The sequence below is a fragment of the Oreochromis aureus genome, linkage group 3 (assembly GCF_013358895.1).
Source record: "Oreochromis aureus strain Israel breed Guangdong linkage group 3, ZZ_aureus, whole genome shotgun sequence".
NCBI classification, from domain to species: Eukaryota; Metazoa; Chordata; class Actinopteri; order Cichliformes; family Cichlidae; genus Oreochromis; species Oreochromis aureus.
Window position 1 is genome coordinate 70,887,001 of NC_052944.1, and position 21,072 is coordinate 70,908,072.

At 38.3% G+C, this 21,072-nt stretch overlaps 1 protein-coding gene across 1 annotated transcript; it reads left to right on the forward strand.

The window, feature by feature from the left end:
* The first annotated feature begins 356 nt into the window (after positions 1–356).
* On the forward strand, positions 357–2,909 carry LOC120437631. Its single transcript, XM_039608170.1, has 5 exons — positions 357–462; positions 1,284–1,490; positions 1,725–1,893; positions 2,055–2,131; positions 2,612–2,909. Exons 1-5 carry the CDS (start codon positions 430–432, stop codon positions 2,906–2,908), a joined length of 783 nt encoding a protein of 260 aa, XP_039464104.1. The 5' UTR covers positions 357–429; the 3' UTR covers position 2,909.
* Positions 2,910–21,072: the final 18,163 nt, after the last annotated feature.

Consider the following 21,072-nt stretch of genomic DNA (forward strand, 5'->3'; position numbering starts at 1 on the left):
TCTTGGTTTTAGCCTTCAAAAACGTGAAATCATTTTACTGTTATGTTTGGCCATTTATTTTTTCGCTTTTACTACATCCTAGAATTGTTCATTAATTGTGAGGTTTTTATGGAATTTGCAACATCAAGTTAAACCGCGGTTCTTTGGAAGTTAAAATGTCAAGCAGATTTTTATGTTACGGTGACTACATTTTGTAAGTTACAAATATAGTTCGCCAAGACAGCATAACGATTTCTAAACAACTGCGCATTAATACCACAATGTTGTATTTTCACGTGTCAAGTTCGCAACGCGCATTAATCCCAAAGGCTGAAAAGCCAGCAGCGATGAGTGCTCCGCCTCCGCGCTGACTAGCGTTGACGTAGAAAATGACTCTCAGGGGGTTCTCGACGGAGGAGCTCCTTAAAAAGTTGATGGAAGAAGGCATTGATGTGTCAGACGACGAGGCGCAAAGGTTTAGAGGTAAGTCGGGTGTGATTTTTGTTTTTATAAAATTACAACGTGTAATTTTACAGTCGAGTTAGTTAGCAAAGTCCCAAGAGCTAGATTTAACATGGGTGAAAGCTAGCAGTTAGCTAAGTTTTAACAAAGAAAGGTACAAATGTGGACTATTTAGACTGTTGGTGGAATGTTCAACGTCTGTCTGCCCGCCGTATTCGAGTGTTTTATCAATAAATAGTGACTAACCCTGTACAACAATGTAAAAAAAAATCAATAATTTCTCATAACATGCTAGTATGTAAATATAGCTATTAACAAAATCGTTTTCTAAGCAAAATTTATGGCATCTAACTTGTTTCCCGCTCAAAGGGATTTTAAACAATGGAAGGTACACATTTGTACCATTCCACCTACTTAGTGGGATTTTCGAATATGAGAGCTGTAAGCTCTGCGCAGGGACACTGTCTGCAAACACCGGTGATGCCAGCTAGCTGCTCGATCAGGGATCGATTTATAATTTCAAATAAACCAAAATCAAGGAGGCAAAATTGTGGGCAGCAAAAGAAGACAAGATAGCCTAGGATTCTATTCTATCCACAACTCGGATTATTGTTTTGGTTGCAATGAATAATGCCTACAGCCAACAGGCAATCGGCGCAAGGATTTCCCAAAAAAAAAAAAATGTGTACTACAACATTTTATTGATGTTTTAAAATTCACTTCAGCAATGTATCCGCTTGTTATTTTTTTTCAAAGCATTTGGTGTACAAATTACCTCATTTCGAGTAACATTAATTTATCAGATTTTACTTATGATAATACTGATATCTGCTTTGACAAAGGATTCGAGCTTTGTGGGGGAAGATGCAGCCTCAGTTGATGCTCATATCAAGGTGCTAAATGATCAGCACAAGAAGCTACATCCTGACACAGCACTGGTGAAAGACCGCATCACAAAAACCTTTGCATGGAGACATCGAGAGGTAGCTCAAGGAATGTGTACTGTGGACCTATTAAAGAGAGATCCATTCCTGGGGACATCTGCAGGGGTAAGAATTGTTAAGATAATTGGGGAAACAGCTAATGATTTTTTTTGTCTCTAAATCTGATTATTATTTTCTGTACTAACTGATTAATCAATCTGTTTATTGTCTTTAGAATTTTTGTTCAAGGGTTAAAGCACTTTACATTTATCTCCAGTCTGTGTCTTTAAACATGCCAAAAGTTTAAATCCTCAATGTAAAATGTCATTCTTTTGTCTATTCTGCTCTTTTCATTTCCAGTTGTGTGATGAGGTTGATTTAATGCATCCCTGCCAAGACAACATCTGTCGCCGCTTTAGCGAAAACTTCACTGCTGTTCTTCAAAATGTTCTTCAAATGACCAAGGATTTGCCACTGAAGAAGGTCTACATGGAAGCAAGAGAGAATGCACTGGCTGAAGACATTACAGGTGCTAATTTGACCTCATACAAATAGTAAATTTTGTGACAATTCATTTGCTCTCTCTTCCAAAGATAATTGATGTACCATAGTGCCATGTCAAGAGCATGTTAATGGGAATTTGCATGCTATCAAAATCTAATGAAGTGCATTTGCATCTGTATGACCTAGGAATTGACTTCAAGGGGGCACTTCTCTTGCCATCCATCTTCAAGGAGAAGATAGAAGATTTCATCATCGTTGGAGAGGTAAATGCATGATGCAATGCATAGCCTTTGGCCACAAGTTTCATTCTCGGTGTTTTGTTGTTGGCATGGAGCTGAATTCAGCTGCGGTTCAGCATCACAGCTAAGCTAATGTAGGGGAAACACTGCTGTTAATCCACAGTGCTGCTGTGCTCTTGGGTTTTGTCTGGTGTTTATATAGATAGATAGACCTTTACTGTCCCCTTAGGGAAATTCTTCTTCACAGGCACTGTCACTGTCAGGGGTGATTGCTTTTGCCCTTGAATATTATGTCAAACTTTAGCAGCTTATCAAACACTACCACAACAGTCATTAGTCAAGAAGCTTTTTGTTTGGAGTAGGGGCCGTGTTTACAGGTTATCAGAATAGACAGTTTTGTTTTGCAGCAAAAAAAGAAGGTAATTTGAGGAATCTGTTGAAAATCCACTTGGCACATATTGCTTAAACATACTGTATACTAATGTTTTTCTTCCTCTTCTGCAGAATACTCCCACGAGTCCATACCCAACCATTCGAATGAAAGATAAGAGTTGGACAACTGCCCTCTCAAGACAGTGTTGCTGTGTTGTGACAGTTGAAGGAGTGGATGTTTGCTTGTGCCGCTCGCTGGATGAGGCCTACATCTCAGCATTCTCCACCTTCTTCGTGTTCAACATGACCTACCCTGCATACTTCAAGAAAACACTTGTCTTTCTTCAGAACTGCATTGTCAACATAGGAGACAAGGGAGACAAACCCCTGCCAGTAAGTGTCACCAGGGTACTTGACCAACTCTATTAAATATGCCCCAGTCCACAAATGTTCAAAATGTTCAAAAGGGCATTTACTCTGCTTACCAAGTGGCAGTTGACAATGACTGGATCCTGTTCAATCCAGGAAATGAATTAGACTTTCAAGCTCTAGACACCAATTTAGTTGATGATAGGCTGTTTGTTGCCTTGAGGTATTCCGTGTGACGTGATTGCAAGCACATTTTCCACTTTGTCTATATATATGACATATATATATATTCTGGCTTGTTGAAGTAGAGCAAAACATTTGTGTGGACAGTTTTTTTTTTTTTTTTTTAAATACATGCCATCTCTGTGATCCGTCAAAACATTGTGTTCAGGTGTTTAATGTCTTTGTGATTGTTTACTTTTTTAAATGAATGTATTTTTCTTGACATGTCCTATGGCAATATACAAATGTAATCAAGGATGCATTCCTGTGGTTGTTTAAATGCTTTGATGTGATTCTATTATCGAAAATAAATGGTTAAATAACCAAATATTTTGGACTATTGGGGGTACATTTTTGTCTCTTTAGGTACAAAATAGGTTGTCGCTGGGGGGGTACCCTCATAGGTACCCTATTGTACCCTTTTCAAGGGAACATTTCTGTACTATAGTTTGAAGGTACATTTATGTCTTAGGAAAGTACATGATTGTACTTCAGATGGTACAACTTCATAAGGTACAAAAATGTACCAAGCCTAAAGGGTACAGAAATGTCCTTCAAAAAGGAACACCCCCAGCGACAAGCATTTGTACCCTTTTTGGTACACTTTGGTACCCCTATTTCTGAGAGTGATATGGACGAGAAATTTGGAGTCTAGCAGAGTTGTCACGAATAGCATACGATCTTCAGATATAATCCAATCAACCGTGCATTTAACCCAATTGAACTCCATCCAGTTACCTCTGACTACTTCTAAGTTGCACATGTTAACGGTCCGTAAATTGTCTCTGTTGTTCTTCCACCATCTCATCATCACTCTGTGCTGCAGCGAACTGGATCTGTGGCACAGAATAGTTGATGGCCATGTTGTTCTCCTGCTTTGCAGCTTTGTTTGAGTTTGAATTGCGTCTTAAACGTGCAAAACTAAGAAAAGCAGATCAATATTTTCTTCTTCTTGTTATTTAATGGTGGTTGGCAACCAGCGAAAGGAGCATTAGCCGCCGCCTCGATCAATATCTTCTATCCGCCATTGTTGTTTTGAAAGTGTGCGCCATACGTCACGTTGTACGTCAGGTAAAGGTGTGTTCTCGACTAATGCTCTCCCATTGAGATGTGTAACCAGTGCTACACACACCTGTCGCATAACACGCTTTAAAAACGTAACATTCGCTTTAAAAACACAACCCGACGCGCTAAACATGAACAAACAAAAACACCCGTGTTACATTATCATGTATATCCAGGACGTCTCTTCTGAACCAAGACGAAGTGGTGCTACAAGGAGAGTGCATTTTATAGCAGTCTAGCCTGCCACAAAATGCACTGCTAAAAATACAGTTTCTGCTTGTCCCAGAATTTATTAAATTTGAGAGTGAAGTTGTAGGACTGATGCTGGTTAGTGGTTTCATGGATGTGACACCTGAACTTGTTTAAAATGACCACCAGAGCATATTCCGAGACTTCTGGTTAGTTCACTGTAGTTCGGCAGAGGTGTCTTAAAAGTACCACCTTATACAGAAACAATGAAGTTCCAGTATAAAAAAGAATAAGAAGAGAAAAAAGCTACACCCTAAATGAAGTAACTTTTAAACATTAGTCTAAATGTAACATATAGAAAGGAAATCAGTCTAAGTATCGTTACCTACATTGGCCCCGTTTTAGTATATAGAAGTATACTTGAAATGAACTTTTGGATGTACTTTTGTTCACTATAACTGTACTAACATAATGTCCTTTCCAGTCTATAAGAGTATACTTAAAATATACTCTACTCTAACACAATACTAAACTTACAAGTATACTATTGATTTACTTTTTAGTTTATATTTGAGTTACTTCTGGTTGAAACATAGTAATTAAAATCCAGTTGAAACATATTTTTTTCACATGTAACAAATCACCCATTTCCCAGACAGTCAGATAATAGTTCCAACTATCAGAAGGCTTCCTTTGCAGAGAACTACACTCATAGTTCACGTACCAGAATTATATTGCAAACAGGTGAGAAAATGATTTGAGAGTTGAGGTTTATTAACTATTAACCGTTTTCACTCACGGTTTAAACATTTTTTTTTTATCCCACTTACTCTGTTCAGAAGGTAAAAGACATTACACAAGAATTTCTGACAAATTCTTGTTTAAAACATCAATTATTTGTTTCATAGTTGTTTTAATTTTACAGTTAAAGCACTGCAATGCTTGCTGGGTATTTCGTTGTACTTCTTAGTATACTTCAGTTATACTTCAAATACTTCAAATAGTGTAGCTGCAACTTACTCCTTAAGTTAAAAATGATGCTGTATATTGTAGTCTACATGTGATACTACTCTCACAATGAATTGCATTTTATAGTAATACACTCTGAATGAGGATTTAGATAATTACTCTTAGATCTACAGTAGAAAACAACAGAAATCCAGATGGTGTAATAGTATAATCTCAGTAACACCACCAATTGTTACATTTGCTGTATTTTACAGCTGTTTCCATGAGTACGGTGAGTTACCGTAAAAATAATGTAATCCCATGGAATTTTCCCACAATTACTTGCAAATTACAGTACTAAACTGCAAACATCCTTTAGAGTTTTTTACTGTTGATTTTGCAGTACTAAGCTATGGAAATTACTGCAAAGGCTAACAGTGTACATAGACATTAAATCAGTGATGGTTTGATCAGAACTTGTCTACAAGCAGCCTGAAGCTGGAAAGATGATAGAGAAAGGTGGGTTACTTTGAAATATCCACCCGCCGTGACCAAAGGGGAGTCATACCCCGTATATATGGAATATGTAACTGAGTGGAGACATAGTCTTAGTATGGTAGAGAATGTTCTTATGTTTATAATAGACGGTACGTCACTGTTTGCTTTGTGTTTGTTATCAGGATCACTCAGAAAGTTTCCATAAATATATTTTAACAGAGGTGAGACTTGATCCAACATTTGGAGATATCATCTGGTTCCTGGAATTTGCAGGGATGATTTTTTACTTATATTTATTTATTTTCTTAACCAAATTGAATCAAATAGAAATATGAACGGTTGGGAAACACTGTCTTCATGTTCTGAAGAAGAAATCTGCTGTACCAAACTAATCCAAACTGATTGTCTTAAATTGCTTTTTTTGTTATTATTTGCAAACAAAGCATGTTGATTTCTTTTCCAGAGGATGAGAAAAGTAACCAACATTAAGCTGCATTTATTAGAAATGATTAATATATCAACTGTTTAATCATAGATTTTAAAGTTCAGATGTGCTGATAACTGAAAGGTGCAAAATATTGTCCTGTAGCTGCAAGATATTATGTTATACTCTCTCTGCGTCTTTCTCATTTCCTGCTTTCATGCCTTATGCAAGAGTCACATTGTATGCTACCACCCAAAAACCCACTGAAATGATGACTTTGCTAGAAAACTAAAAGTCACTCAAATATGGTGATGATTGATATCAACAGTCATGAGTAATGAATCTAAATCACCCACTGACTTCTGTTTTTCAGTGACTCATGATGCCCCTTAACAGCCTAGATGTACATCTAAACATTTGCATGACTGGCTGACTTTTATGCTGCTTATTTTTTCTTATAAATTCCCATAACTTAAACTTTTGCTTGTAATTCAATTGTTTAAGGTTTCATGTTTGCATCAAGCTGTTTTACCACTGGAAACTCAAAAGAACTCACTCTTACTGTTTATTTTATTTAGGTGTACTGCTGGCAAATGATCAAATAAGTTTCACACTCTGCTCTGGAGGAAAATGTGTGACAGAAATGTAATCATGTCGACTGTCTTTATCTTCCAACACACACATGCAAAGAACAACAGTTTCTAACACAGACTAAATACCCCACATGAGAAAATGTTTTGGGTATGCACTGCTACTTCCCCCCCTCATAGCTGCATTAGCTATCCCATTTCTTTCATTCAGACTTAAACATGGGGGCATGACTGTTTGGGGTGCCTGGGATCATGAACCCTGTTGCATGAACCAACAGGGCAAGCATAAACTTTCAGACATATGGCCTCATATTTGACTCACAAATACTGTTCCTGTGGTTGTAATGCTCTATTTGTGCTCACACGCTGTGTTTAGTTTCAATAAATGTGATGCTGTGCATTATAGCTAAAAATCTTCTTCTTTATCTCATTGGTTCAAAGGACATTGTTCCAGAAGTGTTTATTGCAGAAAGTCAAGGTACCTTTGTTGAAGGTGGATCTTGGCCAGGTCTCCCTTGAAAAATAGGTTTTTAATCTAAATGGGATCTTCCTGGTTAAATAAAGGTTAAAGTAAAAATAAAAAAGGCCAGTTGCAGACACACTGGTTGCCCTGTGCTGCCCCAGAACAGTTTCAGCTTTGGCCCCAGATGTAATGTGTACCTTAATCAAGCCATGTAATAACAACATGTGCTGGAACATAATAGTGCAAAAGCAACATGACAAATCTCTTTTCAGAGAGAGAATGGACTGATTCTTATATAGCGCTTTTCTACTCTCCCGGATTACTCAAAGTTCTCTATCGCACAAAATCGCACATTCACCCAATCACACACTTTCTCTAAACTGAGCGCTTCCTAACTACATTCGTACACATTCACATGCTTGACATGAAAACTGGAGGAGCCAGGGATCAAACCACTACCCTTCCGATCAACAGTTAACCTGCTGGACCTTCTGAGCTACAGCCACCCAGTGGTAAACATGACTAAACCCTCACTAGGTTTTGGATAAAGTGTACACTCACATTCACACTGTTTTCTATGAGCCTGGGCCACATAAACCAAACCACAATGGGCCAGATGTGGCATGCCGTCACATAAACAGTGCCATCTATGCCAGGCCTGGCCCAGAAACTAATCAGGAAGGCTGGCTCTGTGGTCAGCATGAAGCTAGACACTCTGGTGACAGTGGCAGAGAAAAGGACACTAAAGAAACTGCTGGACATTATGGACAATGCTGGGCATCCTCTGCACACGGTGGTAAACAATCAGAGGAGCCTATTTAGCGACAGGTTACTTCTGAAAAACCAACAGACTTAAAAACTCCTTTGTCCCACACGCCATCAAGCTGTTTAACTCCTCACTGGAGGGGAGAGGGAGGGGAAACAGGGGGACAGAGGGGGCAACAACTAAGCTGTAGTGCTTTTTTACACTGTGCAATATTTGCAATTTTTTTCCTATATTCGACTGTGCAATAATCACTGTGCAATATATTCACTCAAATGTGCAATCCACTGGTATTCCTATTTATCTCTATTATATATTCTGTATTTATATATGTGTATATATTGTATATTTGTGCTTATATCCTTACTCTCATTCCCCTTATTGTATCTGTAACATGTAACTTTTGTCGGTGCTTTGCTACTGGAAACTGAATTTCCCGGAGGAACCCACCCGAGGGATTGCTTTGTGGGTCTGGGCAGATCCTGGTGTGGCAGAAGAGGTGCAATGTTTCATCACGGACTGGAGCCTTTATGGGAGACACTCCCCTCATCTTACCAATGACTGTAGAAAAAAGAGATGAAGAGGAGCTTCAGTTCATCTGTGCAAATATTTTTTTTTATATGTGTGTGTATCTGTGTTTGCGTAACTTACGATCCTTGACCCACTGAGCGTCTGGATCAGCACAAAGTAGTCCATTTTTTGTGTTGAAACTGTAAATGAAAAAAGAAGATTATAGAGATTGCATTTGTTTGTATGTAGGACAACATGTGCTGACTTACATTATAGCCTTCACACAGGGTGGTCTTGCAGCCTGCTCACGGTATATTTCCCCCACCACCTCAGGGCTCACATTGTTTTTGGTGACGTCAATGCAGCACGGTGGTTGACTTTTAGGACCTGAATTTGAGAGGTAGGTGGTTAAAAACTAATTTATCTGACCTGAGAAAGTCTGATTAGAAGGAAAACCAAAAGTTGACTCCAGGTTTAAAATGTGATGAAACTCCTTACATCACAAAACAAAACAAATGTTACCTGAAATTATGTCACTGTGAGTGAGCCTTTTTTGTGCCCCACTCTGTAAAAATGTTACACTTTGACAGATAATGAAAAAAAAAATACTTTTAGTGATCAAAGTGCGTAAAGCAATCAACAAGTAACAATGTTTTCAGATATTACACAGTATGTTTTTTCTAGATGAAGGCAGGCTGAGTGCCATGTTTCTGTCTTCTAATGTCTCTGATAAAAAAAAAGTGCATGAGCACATTTTTTTGAGGTTGTGAATCACATATTCTCAATACTCTCTTTATATATATTTGTATTATTTCTATAATAGAGGGTGTGTGATCATTTGCTTTGTGTTTGTTACCTGGATCACAGAGAAAGTTTCCATAAACACTTTTTAACAGAGGTCTCAGCTTGTTCTGGCTGTTATTTTTTTCCAGTAAAGCGTGTCTTCCGTCTTCCCATGATGCACTTTTTTTCACTTATTATGTGTTTAAACATCACTCTCTGTTTAACGTGTTTTTATCAATCTCTGGATCTCTTTCACAGTATGTTTGTTGTACTGTCTTCTACCCCTCAGCCCATTCGGTCCCTACAGATGGTTGCCCCTCCCTGAACCTGGTTGTGTAGGAGGTTTCTCCCTTCCCATTGTTGCTTACTCATGGGGAGTCATATGATTTTATCCGTATTATTGTATCTTTAATTATAAGAGTCAAAACATCTTTAGGTCACTTCTGCTGTGATTTGATATTATATAAATAAAACTAGATTATATTGAAAGTTAACAATGTTTAAGGGCTCTAGAGTGCGACCAGTTTTGGTCCCAAATGCAACCTTATGCAACCTTATTTCTCAATGGTGAAACTAAAAAAAATCCTAGGTCGCACCGGTGAGACCAGCCATTTGAGTAAAAACAAAAGTCAATAACAATAACACATTATGCTCATATCGTGGTCTAAACCAATCAGAGATAGTCAAGGGCGGGACCTCTCTGATGCCCATGCCCAAGGTAAGATGCTCAGATATTGAGATATTTTAAGTTTAAATTTCAGCTCAGTGAGGCACTTTAAGTACAAGAACTTTTTCAATACTGCATTTTTCGTATAATAAGGCACACTTAAAATCCTTTCATTTCTTCAAAAGCGTGCCTTATTTATGAATCCTGGTTGTGCTTACTGACCACAAAACAATTTTATGTGGTAGTCGACGCTCAAAAATCTGTCAAAATGTTTTAGTATGACTGTGGAAGCAGCACTGCTTGATGGATTGTTGGAGCATTTCAGCCTCACAGAGTAATACTTACCGTGCTTCAACACAATATTACCGTATTATGTGGGTTTAAGGACTCCAAAATTGCTCCTGTTAAGAGACATGCTTAAGAAGCGGATTTCAAACTCTATCAGTCACGCAGTAGAACATGGGAACAGAACAGCTGCAAGAGAATTCAACATTAATGAATCAATGGTACGGAAGTGGAGGAAGCAAGAAGAATGAGTGGAGTAAAGTTTGACTTAGCTGACTGTTTGGTTTTGCTTAATGGGCCTTATAATCTGGTGTGCCTTATGGTCCAAAAAATATGGTAACTTATCTTTCTTGTAGAAATGTACTCTAAATAAAGAAATTTGTGTTGACAAGATTGTTAGTTAATCATTTACAAATCAATATTGTCTCTATAGGCAGCAATTTTTTTTTTTTTTAAGTGATCATGTAAAGGTGCGGTGTTGAGCGATGCAGTTGAAAAATGTGGGTGCACCTAACTTTTGTGCTGGTGCACCTAAGCAAAAAAGGTTAGGCGCACCAGTGCAGCCGTGGCAAAAGTTAGTCTAAAGATGTGCAGGGAGCTGAACGTTGAACAGAAATATCCCACAGCTGCAACATATCATGTTATACTCTTTGTGATTCTGTATCACTCTCATTTCCTGCTTGTAGATGATATCGTCACACTTAACCAATGAGTCACAATGTATGCACCCCTCACAGAAAAAAAAACATAAAAACTAAACAGCATCAAGATCTGGCTACAGAGTGAATTAGCTTGAAAGAAACCATTGCACCCCTGTGCTATCATGACAGTCAAAAGAGTTATGACAGTCAAAAGGGTGATGCAAATGATGCTGAGCATGCGAGCAGTCATACCCAATAACCCCCCCCAAAAGTCAGAAGTGTAGCCCCCCCCATCACAAATAGCTAGATGCCACTGTTTGAAAAAATAATGCATTGATTAATTTTATGTATTTTGTTCTTTTTTTTTTTTTTTTTTTGCTTAAGAAAAGTGAGAGCATATTTACCTGCAGAGGAGTGGCAGCAGGAGGAGAGCAGGAGGAGAGTGATGGAGAGGATCTTCACAGACATTTTCACTGATGGTCTGGGTCGCTGATCAGGTTGAAACTAGAGATGGCACGATACCACTTTTTTATGTCCGATACTGATATCATAAATTTGGATATCTGCCGATACCGATATGAATCCGATATAGTGTGTTTTTAATTAAAACTGTTTTTTTAATATCTTGCTGCATTTTGTATAAGTTCAAATTCAAGTTTAAATAAACAACAACACTAAAGCTATTCTGTTATACCTGTATGCAAAAAATACACTGCACCCAAAATATTTCATAGTTCAGCAACACTGATCAATCTAATAAACTTAAACCTGCACCATCCTCCCTATTCTGGTATTTTAAAGAGTAAGCAACCTAACTAATAGGGTTGCAAACTCCCAGCAAAAAAAATAAAAATTAGGGAACCACCACCCACCCCCCACCTCATGATGCTTAATCGACGTAATCAACTGTAATTTGATGCAGTGTGAAAAAAAAATGCACAGAAATCCATTATTTTTCAAGAATAATTAAATAGATTCAACATCTTTCTTCAACAGAAGTGCAGACTGCACAGATGGTACCTTCCAAAAGGAAAAAGTAGTATAGCTTACTAGGGTATATTAGACTTAACAGTTACTATATACAGTAATGGACTTCTATACTTTTTACATCAGATTAAAACTTTGGGTGTAAGATTCAGATAATTATTTATTAAAAACTAGACATTTTAAATGAGAATAAGAAAGAAAAGTATGTCTTTGTGCCCCCTTTTCCCTGTTCATGCCCTATCGGCCCCCCTGGCTAAACTTTGCTAGATCTGCCCCTGCACAGTTACCAGCCGTCAGCTACGTAGAAAAGGATCCTGGTGTAGAAAGTAATAATAAATAAATTCTAACAACAGATTATCAAACTGTTGTTCAGCCGCTGGTTTCCTCTTTCTGGCGCGAAGTGGGCGATAAACAAACAAGAGAGACGGACTCGCAACAGAAAAGCCGATCAGCTAATCATTGATCAGTTTCACAACTGAAGTAGCAGCAGGAGAGAGAGAGTCAGTCGCTCCATATATCGGTTGTTAAGCTTAACGCTGGAATGCTTTACAAACATTCAGAGATGAACTTACATACTTGCTTTACTTCAGGATTTTGGCCTGAAGTGTTGGGATCACTTCCTCGGAGATGAAATGCCAGTTTGGTAGCGAGGCTCCAAATGCTGAACCAGACAACAGATCTTGCACGCCACAGCCGCTCTATCACGTGACACATACTGCTCCGACGCGCTACGGTTATGAGCTGAGTTACGCCGTGTCGCAAGTTTTGTGAGCTGCTTTTTTTAATATTTAATGGATCGGATTACATTTTTATTTCTCTCCGATATCCGATCCAGTAATTTAGGTCAGTATCGGACCGATACCGATTCTTAATATCGGATCGGTCCATCTCTAGTTGAAACTATATATGATTCAGGTTTGGTTATTTATTAGTAAGTGCAGGAACATTCACAGGCAGTGAATGTTTTAATAGGTCTTTGTGTGTGCATGGTGTGGTATATCAGACCTCCACCCCTTATCAGGGAGATCTGAGTGTCAGCTCACTGAGAACTTCCAGAGAAACACATACACAAAGTTTGCAGACACTTAAATATAGTGTACAAAACAGTTTATGTATTGTCACAAATGATGGATCTAAATCACACGTCGATTATTATTTTTCCATTTTGACTAACCGGGGCTGTTTATCTCTTGCAGTTGTGCATCAGGCCTCAAGTGAAAAACAATAGTGACTCATGATGCCTCTTAACGAACCTGATGCACATCCATTCACATTTGCATCATTTGTTGATGCTTGGCTGCTTATTTTTCATCCATAAATCCCCACAACTTAAACTTTTGTTTGTAATTTAAGCCATTAAACTCTCACTGAAAACTAAAGCAGTGAGCCGCTCTCATTGTTTATTTCATTTAGGTGTATTTTTGGCAGATGGTAACTTTCACACTCTGCTCTGGAGGAACTGTTTTATACAAATGTAATTGTGCTGACTGTTTAATCTTCCAATACACACATGCAAAGATCAAACATTTCTAACACAGACTAAATACCCAAAGAAAAAGTGGTTTGGATATGCACTGATAATTTCTCAGTTGAGGTCTTTGTGCCCATATGCTGTAATTGGTTTTCACCAAGTGTGGTGTTGAGTATTATCACCAAACATCCCCACTTTGGTCTCATCTGTCCATATGACATTCTTCAACATGTTTTTAAGTTGCCTGTAAAATAACATGTTACACCTCATTACTGTTTTGCATTTTTTCAATAATGCAGTAATGTAACCCATCAATGTTAGAACAGTTAGAATTATATTGATTTATAGTACACTATCAGCATACAAAATGCTTTTTTCTTGCTGTTCACTTGCTCTACAATCATCTGATTTCAGTTTGTGTGTGGGAGGAGGAACACGGTGTTGCAATACAGTGATACAGCTTTTGAAGAATACAGACATGGACATTACTTTTATTTTTATCACACAAATGCACATGAGTATGATGGAAAAGAGAGAAAAACTGCATTATATTGCTCACATAACTTTATGCTAACACAAAGCTAGCTAAGAAGTTGAGAGCATGCTAGCTGCTGATCTTCAACAGGTAACAGAAGCAGTGATGAACAGTCAGTCGTGCAGCCTTGGGTTCTGCCTGTTCATAGTCCTAGAAGTAACTTAACTTTATTTTGTCAGCTTTGTGTTCATAAGTTAAACAAACAAACAAACAATACTATGTGAGTCCTCATCAGGGTAGGGATTGGTGCTGGTGTGTGGAACTGTAGCCTAAATTAGGTTTATATTGTTAACTGGTAATTAAGGGAAACTTGGTTTTATTACCTTATATATTACTGCTTCATATAAATCTTTGTGGCTTTTTATTAATTGGAAAAATTAGAAATTGTTTAAAGCAGTGGTTTTCAAACTTTTTACATAATCCTCCACATGGCAGGAAGAAATATTTTCACGCCCCATCTATTGTTAATGTGACTGCTGCGAAAAAAGTGATTCTGATGTTAAATATTAGTTCTGCATGACTTTTCTGCCAAGTAACTTGCACCACCTGTTAAAACTCTGGCTACACACTGTCAGAACCACTGGTTTAAAGCCACATTTCCTGGGGTGCAGTTTCCCTGGTAGTGGTATTGCTTTCTTTCCCATTTTTGTTCCTTGCAGCAAGAACATGGTTTAGTGTACATAACTGCCTTAAAAACCAAAACCAAACAATACTATGTGAGTCCTCATCAGGGTAGGGATTGGAGCTGGTGTGTGGAACTGTAGCCTAAGTTAGGTTTATATTGATGTGGTAATACATATTTGAGTTTATGTTACTTCCTGTTTAAACTACACTTCAAGAAATAGTCAAATCAAAGATAAGACAGCCACAAAAGCTTATTTCCTGTTTATTTAGTAGGAAATGGGTTTGTAAGAGACATGTTTCTTAATTTGATGGTTTGAGTGTCTAACTCTTCAGTACGACTGCTAAATGACAGATTAAATTTAATATTTCTAGAAGGATATTTCTGATTATCATATTTAAAACAAAACATTTACTTGATTACTCCCAAGAGGAAGTAATTTGTTACACTACATGTTACATTACTTTTACTCTGTAAAATGTCCTGAAATGCACATCATATTATTAGCATTTAACTATATAAACCTAAGGCTGGTCCCACATACCCACACAAATCACTATCTTATTAAAGACACAAATATGATGTTTTTGTTAGCATATGAACACAAAGGAACTGGACAACTTACTGGTTCTCTACAAGAACTGGTTCTTGATTCCCATCTCTGTACCTCAGATACTGTACCTGTCTCCGCCCAACTGCACATTTCTTTGTGTTGACCATGAGCCCCATCTACCTCAGGGACTCCAGCACTGTGGTCTGTTGTACATGCCCAGGTGTCACTGTGGATGATGGGAAAATCCAGGTATGTGGTGGTATATGCAGCATGCGAATGCAGAACCCAATCTATGAGGTGCAGGAAAGTAGCCGGGGCCGCCGACCCATGCCAATCCATCTCAGGACCTCTACATGGCACACTTAACTCAAATAAATGTGCATAATACTGGATTATTGAGCTCAACTGAAAACACCAAGGGGATCAGATTCTGGGAATGCACAAGGAGATTTTGTGTGAGTCTGGTGTATATTCAAGCAACTTCCCTCCCCATCCTCAACTGCCTCCCTCTACCCGTTCTACCACAACGACGCACACATGTAGGGCCTTGGGGTGCAGGTGTGTCACCAGGGTGCAGGGGAGGCATCCCCCCTCTGTCCCCTTCTGGCCTCAATTTTATTCCACAACCTAAACATCCACATTCCTCGTAGTCAAAGGAGTTTGCAAAGAAAAGCGTCTGGACTTCTTTAAGTTGCTTGAAGACGTTTCACCTCTCATCCGAGAAGCTTCTTCAGTTCTAAGGTCAAATGGCCGAGAGTCCCAGATTTAAACCCAGTGGGAGTATCCCCCCAAGGAGGGACAAAGGACCCCCTGGTGATCCTCTAATCTAATTCTTTGCAAACTCCTTTGACTACGATGACCTGGATGACTGAGAACCTTCACAGACATCCACATTCCTCACATTTTCACAGAGGTGGGACCAAGTCATTGTTTTGCAAGTCTCAAGTAAGTCTCAAGTCTTTATCGTTAAGTCACAAGTCAAGTCTCAAGTAATGTCAGCAAGTCAGAGTCGAGTCTCAAGTCACTGGTGTAAAAGTCCGAGTAAAGTCACAAGTCTGAAACTTTGAATTTCAAGTCCTTTCGAGTCTTTAAAAAAAAACGAAAAAAGAGTTGCAGTTATATGCTAAATGTAAATATTAGACCATGTAATTTTTAAATCTGTTTTTCTCAACACATGATGAAATACTGAACTTATAAAATATACACAAATTGTGAAATTGCACCTCTATAAAATGCAGCTCAATTAAACTTAGCTCCAAGAATAATTTTCACTGCCAGTTCTGAGATAAGCTGCATGTTATTCTTGGATGCGCTTGTAGGACCGGCTTTAAAATCGCATCACAAAAATATCATACACATTAAAAAAAACAGTATCACCAATGTAGCCTGGACAACATTTGCTAGTTAGATGAAGTCAGCTATCTCATCGTAGCAAAAGAGAAGCACCACCATTCTTTATGCAACTTCAACTGTCGGACAAAGTTGGAAGTTGTTCCATCTCTGTCTGTGATTCTCTTCTTACATGTTTTGCATATTGCATTTCAGTTTTTTGTTGACTACTTCATAGTTTATGTACCTGAAAAAAAATAACTACTCGCAGCATTTTTGAGCGGTTTTTTTTGGGGGGGGGGGATCGGGTTAATTTGATTGGCTGTGCTACAGCTCACGCACACATACGTACGGAGTGTGGTTTGAATAAATGAATGAATGAATTGAATTAATGGTGCACACTTTCTATATAATCCAATTCAAGTCCCAGGTCATTGGCATAAAAGTCCAAGTCAAGTCACAAGTCTTAGAACATTTTTTCAAGTCAAGTCTAAAGTCATAAAATTAATGACTCGAGTCTGACTCGAGTCCAAGTCATGTGGCTCGAGTCCACACCTCTGCATTTTCATAACACATACATATAGGTGTCACAGTTTGGGGGGCAAACCGTGTGTAGGTGTGTGAGCAGACACAGGCGAGGAGATAGAACTGGACTTTAACCAAAAGCGAGCCTTTATTATGGCTGATGACAGCGAGTCCAAATAAGGCAATAAGCACAGTGCCAAAACAAAACTAGAACTAAACTGGGAAATAATAAATACTGAGATTCAACCATGAAACCTCAGAAGACTAGGACGAAGAAAACTATGACTATGTACACAAAGGCTAAGACTGTGACAACTGTGACTATGACTGGGACGACTATAGGTATGAAGACATGGGGGTGGTAACACAGACGACAGGACAATGAACACAGGAAGACCGAGGACTAAAATACACACGAGGCAATCAGGGAAAGTGGAGACACATGAGGACACTAAAACACAATTACCACAGAAACCACGAGACCCCTTCAAAATAAAACTGGAAACATCAAGAGACAGAGAACAGACAACAAGAACTTGACAAAACAAGAAACGCAGACCTGAAACACATGAAGGGCGAGGGAGACTTAACACAGGGATTGAAACACAAAGGGATCTAATCAACAGAGAACTAACGGCTGAGCAACTTCGGAGTTTGAGAGAACTAACCGTGATGATTAGTTATTATGATTAGTTCAACACTCTGCAGCCTCATATCCTGGTCACTAAACTTTCCTCCCGATTTCACCTGGATGATCAGCTAATCCTGTGGATACTGGACTTTTTGACCAACGGGTCAACAACTCTCTTTCTGGCCTCCATTCCACCTCCACTGGCTCCCCCCAGGGGCTGTGTGCTCTCCCCCTGCTCTGGGCGTGGAAAGGATTTTGGCCTGATGTGGGTCAAAACTAGTGATGGGATTTCTGGCTCTTTTTAGAGAACCGGCTCTTTCGGCTCAGCTCACTAAAGAGAGCCGGCTCTTTCGGCTCCCAACCGGCTCTTCAGGTTGTTTTGTTGCTTTAATTAATTAATATTTTATAAAATAATATAAAATTATGCACAAAAGGAATTAGTAATGTAAAAAAAACCCGTAGTTTTCTTTATGTATGTTTATATATAAATATTTATGGGGGACCCTAGAGACGCAACACGTACAAACTCCAAAACACATTTCTAGCGTTAACTGAAATTCCAAAACAGAACTACCTAGATCACTTAAATTACACAATCGAAAGCATATGTGTATTGTTTTTGTATTAATACACAAACACTCATATATATATATATATATATACATATATTCAAATAATTTAAAAAAAAACTTCATTTACCTGTTACTAACACACACCCAATCCGATTGTTGGTACTTCCTGGCTTGTGTAGCCACTAGGTAACAAAATTTTCAGCTTTTTCCTCTTAAACAAATTTAAAGTGAAACAACACAAAACACTGCAAACCAAAACACAATAAAATATAAATTAAAATATGGAAAAAAAGGGGGAAAAAAGAACGCCCAGATCTTTAATTAAGGGAAATGTTGGCATTTAGAAATATTAATATCACACTCAACTGACTGCGTTTTATCTTCCCATTGCACTGATAGGTGGACAGTTCTTAGGTGCCTGTGCATGTTGTTTGTGGAGTCGGCTCTATATGATATCCTTTTCTTGTAGACTCTACACTCTGCCTTTGTTTTGTCAATAAGATTGAAATGGCTCCAGACTTTGCTTCTTTTCTTGGTGTCACTCATTAAGTGTGCCTATGTGTGCCACACTTAATACATATATATGTGTTAATACACACATATATATATGGGGGGGGGGGTAATTTAACTTCAGCAAATTGCCATAAACATTTTCAAATGTGAAGAGAGTAACCATATTGCTGTTAGCAGATTGTTACTCTTTGACTGATGAATGAAAGCATATTAATTTTCTGCTCTCTGGATAATGTTCAGAGTGTAACACTTAGTAAGTTATGATGAAAACAGAGAGTTTAAGTTTTTCAGTGTATTATAAACTCCAAACTTATCAACACGTGGCTCTTACTGACTCATAGCTTCTGAACCAGCACGCACACATTCAAAGTCTGCTACCATCCACTGGTCAAACTGGGTATTACATCAGGGCAGCAAACACAGGAAACAGGATCACATTTAAAGTCTGCTTTTAGAGTATTAAAATTCCTTCATATGGCAGAGTAAAATGTGCTCAAAAGATGGTCAGAACAATGATTACAGAAAGATTTTATTTATTTATTTTTCTCGGTCAAATTCGTTAAGCAATGGTAGGAATTTCTTTTGAAAGGATTCTGATTTTGATGTCTGTCTAGTCCTTACAATAGAAACTGTTCTGAGGTAGTCTTACAGGCTCCTATCTGAACTCTGAGCACATGAGTTCAGTGGTTTTGGTAGTAAACCTGATCCTGTTATGATGCTACAGATTTGGGGTTTTGTCTTCTTTTCTCTCTCTCAATTCCACTTTCACTTTGAAAACTTGTTTCTGTAAGTCTCAGGTGTAGTTGTGGGCTAGCGGTCTTCATTGACCTGCCTTTCCCAGATTCCCATCCAAAACCTGTTTGTCACACCAGTTCTCTTGGATCACTTTTCTTAAAAACAAAAATAAGGTAAAAAAAATAAAATCTGGAAATTCTTTGTTTTTACATTCATCGGGCCCCAATGTGCCCAAATATCAAAGAGAAATTAAAAATGCATGTCGTGGAAGAGTTCGGGTCTTAGGAGGTTAAAAAAAAAAAAGTCTAAAAACTGCTGTTGGCATTTTGAGTTTCTTTTCTGAGTCCATGACAGGTCCTTACAAAAAGCAGCTCACATAGGACTTGTAAAAGTGAAACAAAAAATAAAATGTAAAATAAAACTAAAAATAATTAATAAGGCTTTCGATCATCTCAAGCAATATTGTTTGGGGATTTTTTTATCAGCTTTCTTGTTTGTTTGTTTTTTATTAATTATTTTAACAGTAAAAATTTGGACAAAATTACATTAAAAAGGAAAGGTTAAGGAAAAAAATGTATCTGAAATATTATTACGCTCACCATTGATTGTGGAAATGAAAATCTGTGCATTTATAAAAGTGTGTTGCTAGCTGAATGCATCCATGAGGAATGTGAATGAATGTGTGCTCAACCCATTTGTACATCATTAACTACATAAGCAACTTAAAGAAGTCCAGACGCTTTTCTTTGCAAACTCCTTTGACTACGATGACCTGGATGACTGAGAACCTTCACAGACATTAACTACATAAGTAACTACAGTGTGGTGTCTGTTTACTGTAACTACTGACTGCAACATTTTGACAAAATGAAACACACAGTGTGCTTTTATCATGCAACTTGATCAGTCTTTATGTTTCCTGCTATTTTATGTATGGTTGTCTGCTCATATAACAGGTCTCATATAACAGGTCTCATATTACAGGTCTCAGTTACAATCTTCTTGATCAAAGAAAGAATAGGCAGATATAGTCTCCCAAATTACTGAGTAGTGATCTGCTCATTGACACACAATCAGCTGATATCTTTAAAATTGTCAGGGTCCTGGGTCTCCTGACCCAACGTTTTCAGTTCTTTGTGATTTTTGTATTATATCAAATTCATTTGTGATTTATTCTATGGTTCCTAGGTTTCAATCCCTTGCCCTTCATGTTTCTGTAGCAGGTTGAAAAAGCTATATGTTTATTTTTGTAAGAAAACCGATTACCCCCTTATTTTTTGTTTATTATTGTGACTTATTTTGACATTGTTATGTGTTGCCAGACCATGGTTATATTTCATTATGCCAGTAGATGGTGTTCCGCAGCAGGTAAGACTCAGGTCGTTTGGAGTGGAGGGCCCACTCCTGAAGACCTTCTATGACTCTGTGGTGGCCTCTGCTATCTTTTATGGTGTGGTCTGCTGGGGCGGCAGCATCTCTGCTGGGGCGGCAGGAAAAGACTGAACAGGCTGATCCGAAGGGCCAGCTCTGTTCTAGGATGCCCTCTGGACCCAGTGGAGGTGGTGAGTGACAGGAGAATGGCGGCTAAGCTGTCATCACTGTTGGACAACATCTCCCACCCATGCAGGAGACTTTGACAGCACTGAGCAGCTCCTTCAGTGGGAGACTGCGGCACCCACGGTGTGGGACGGAGAGATTTCGCA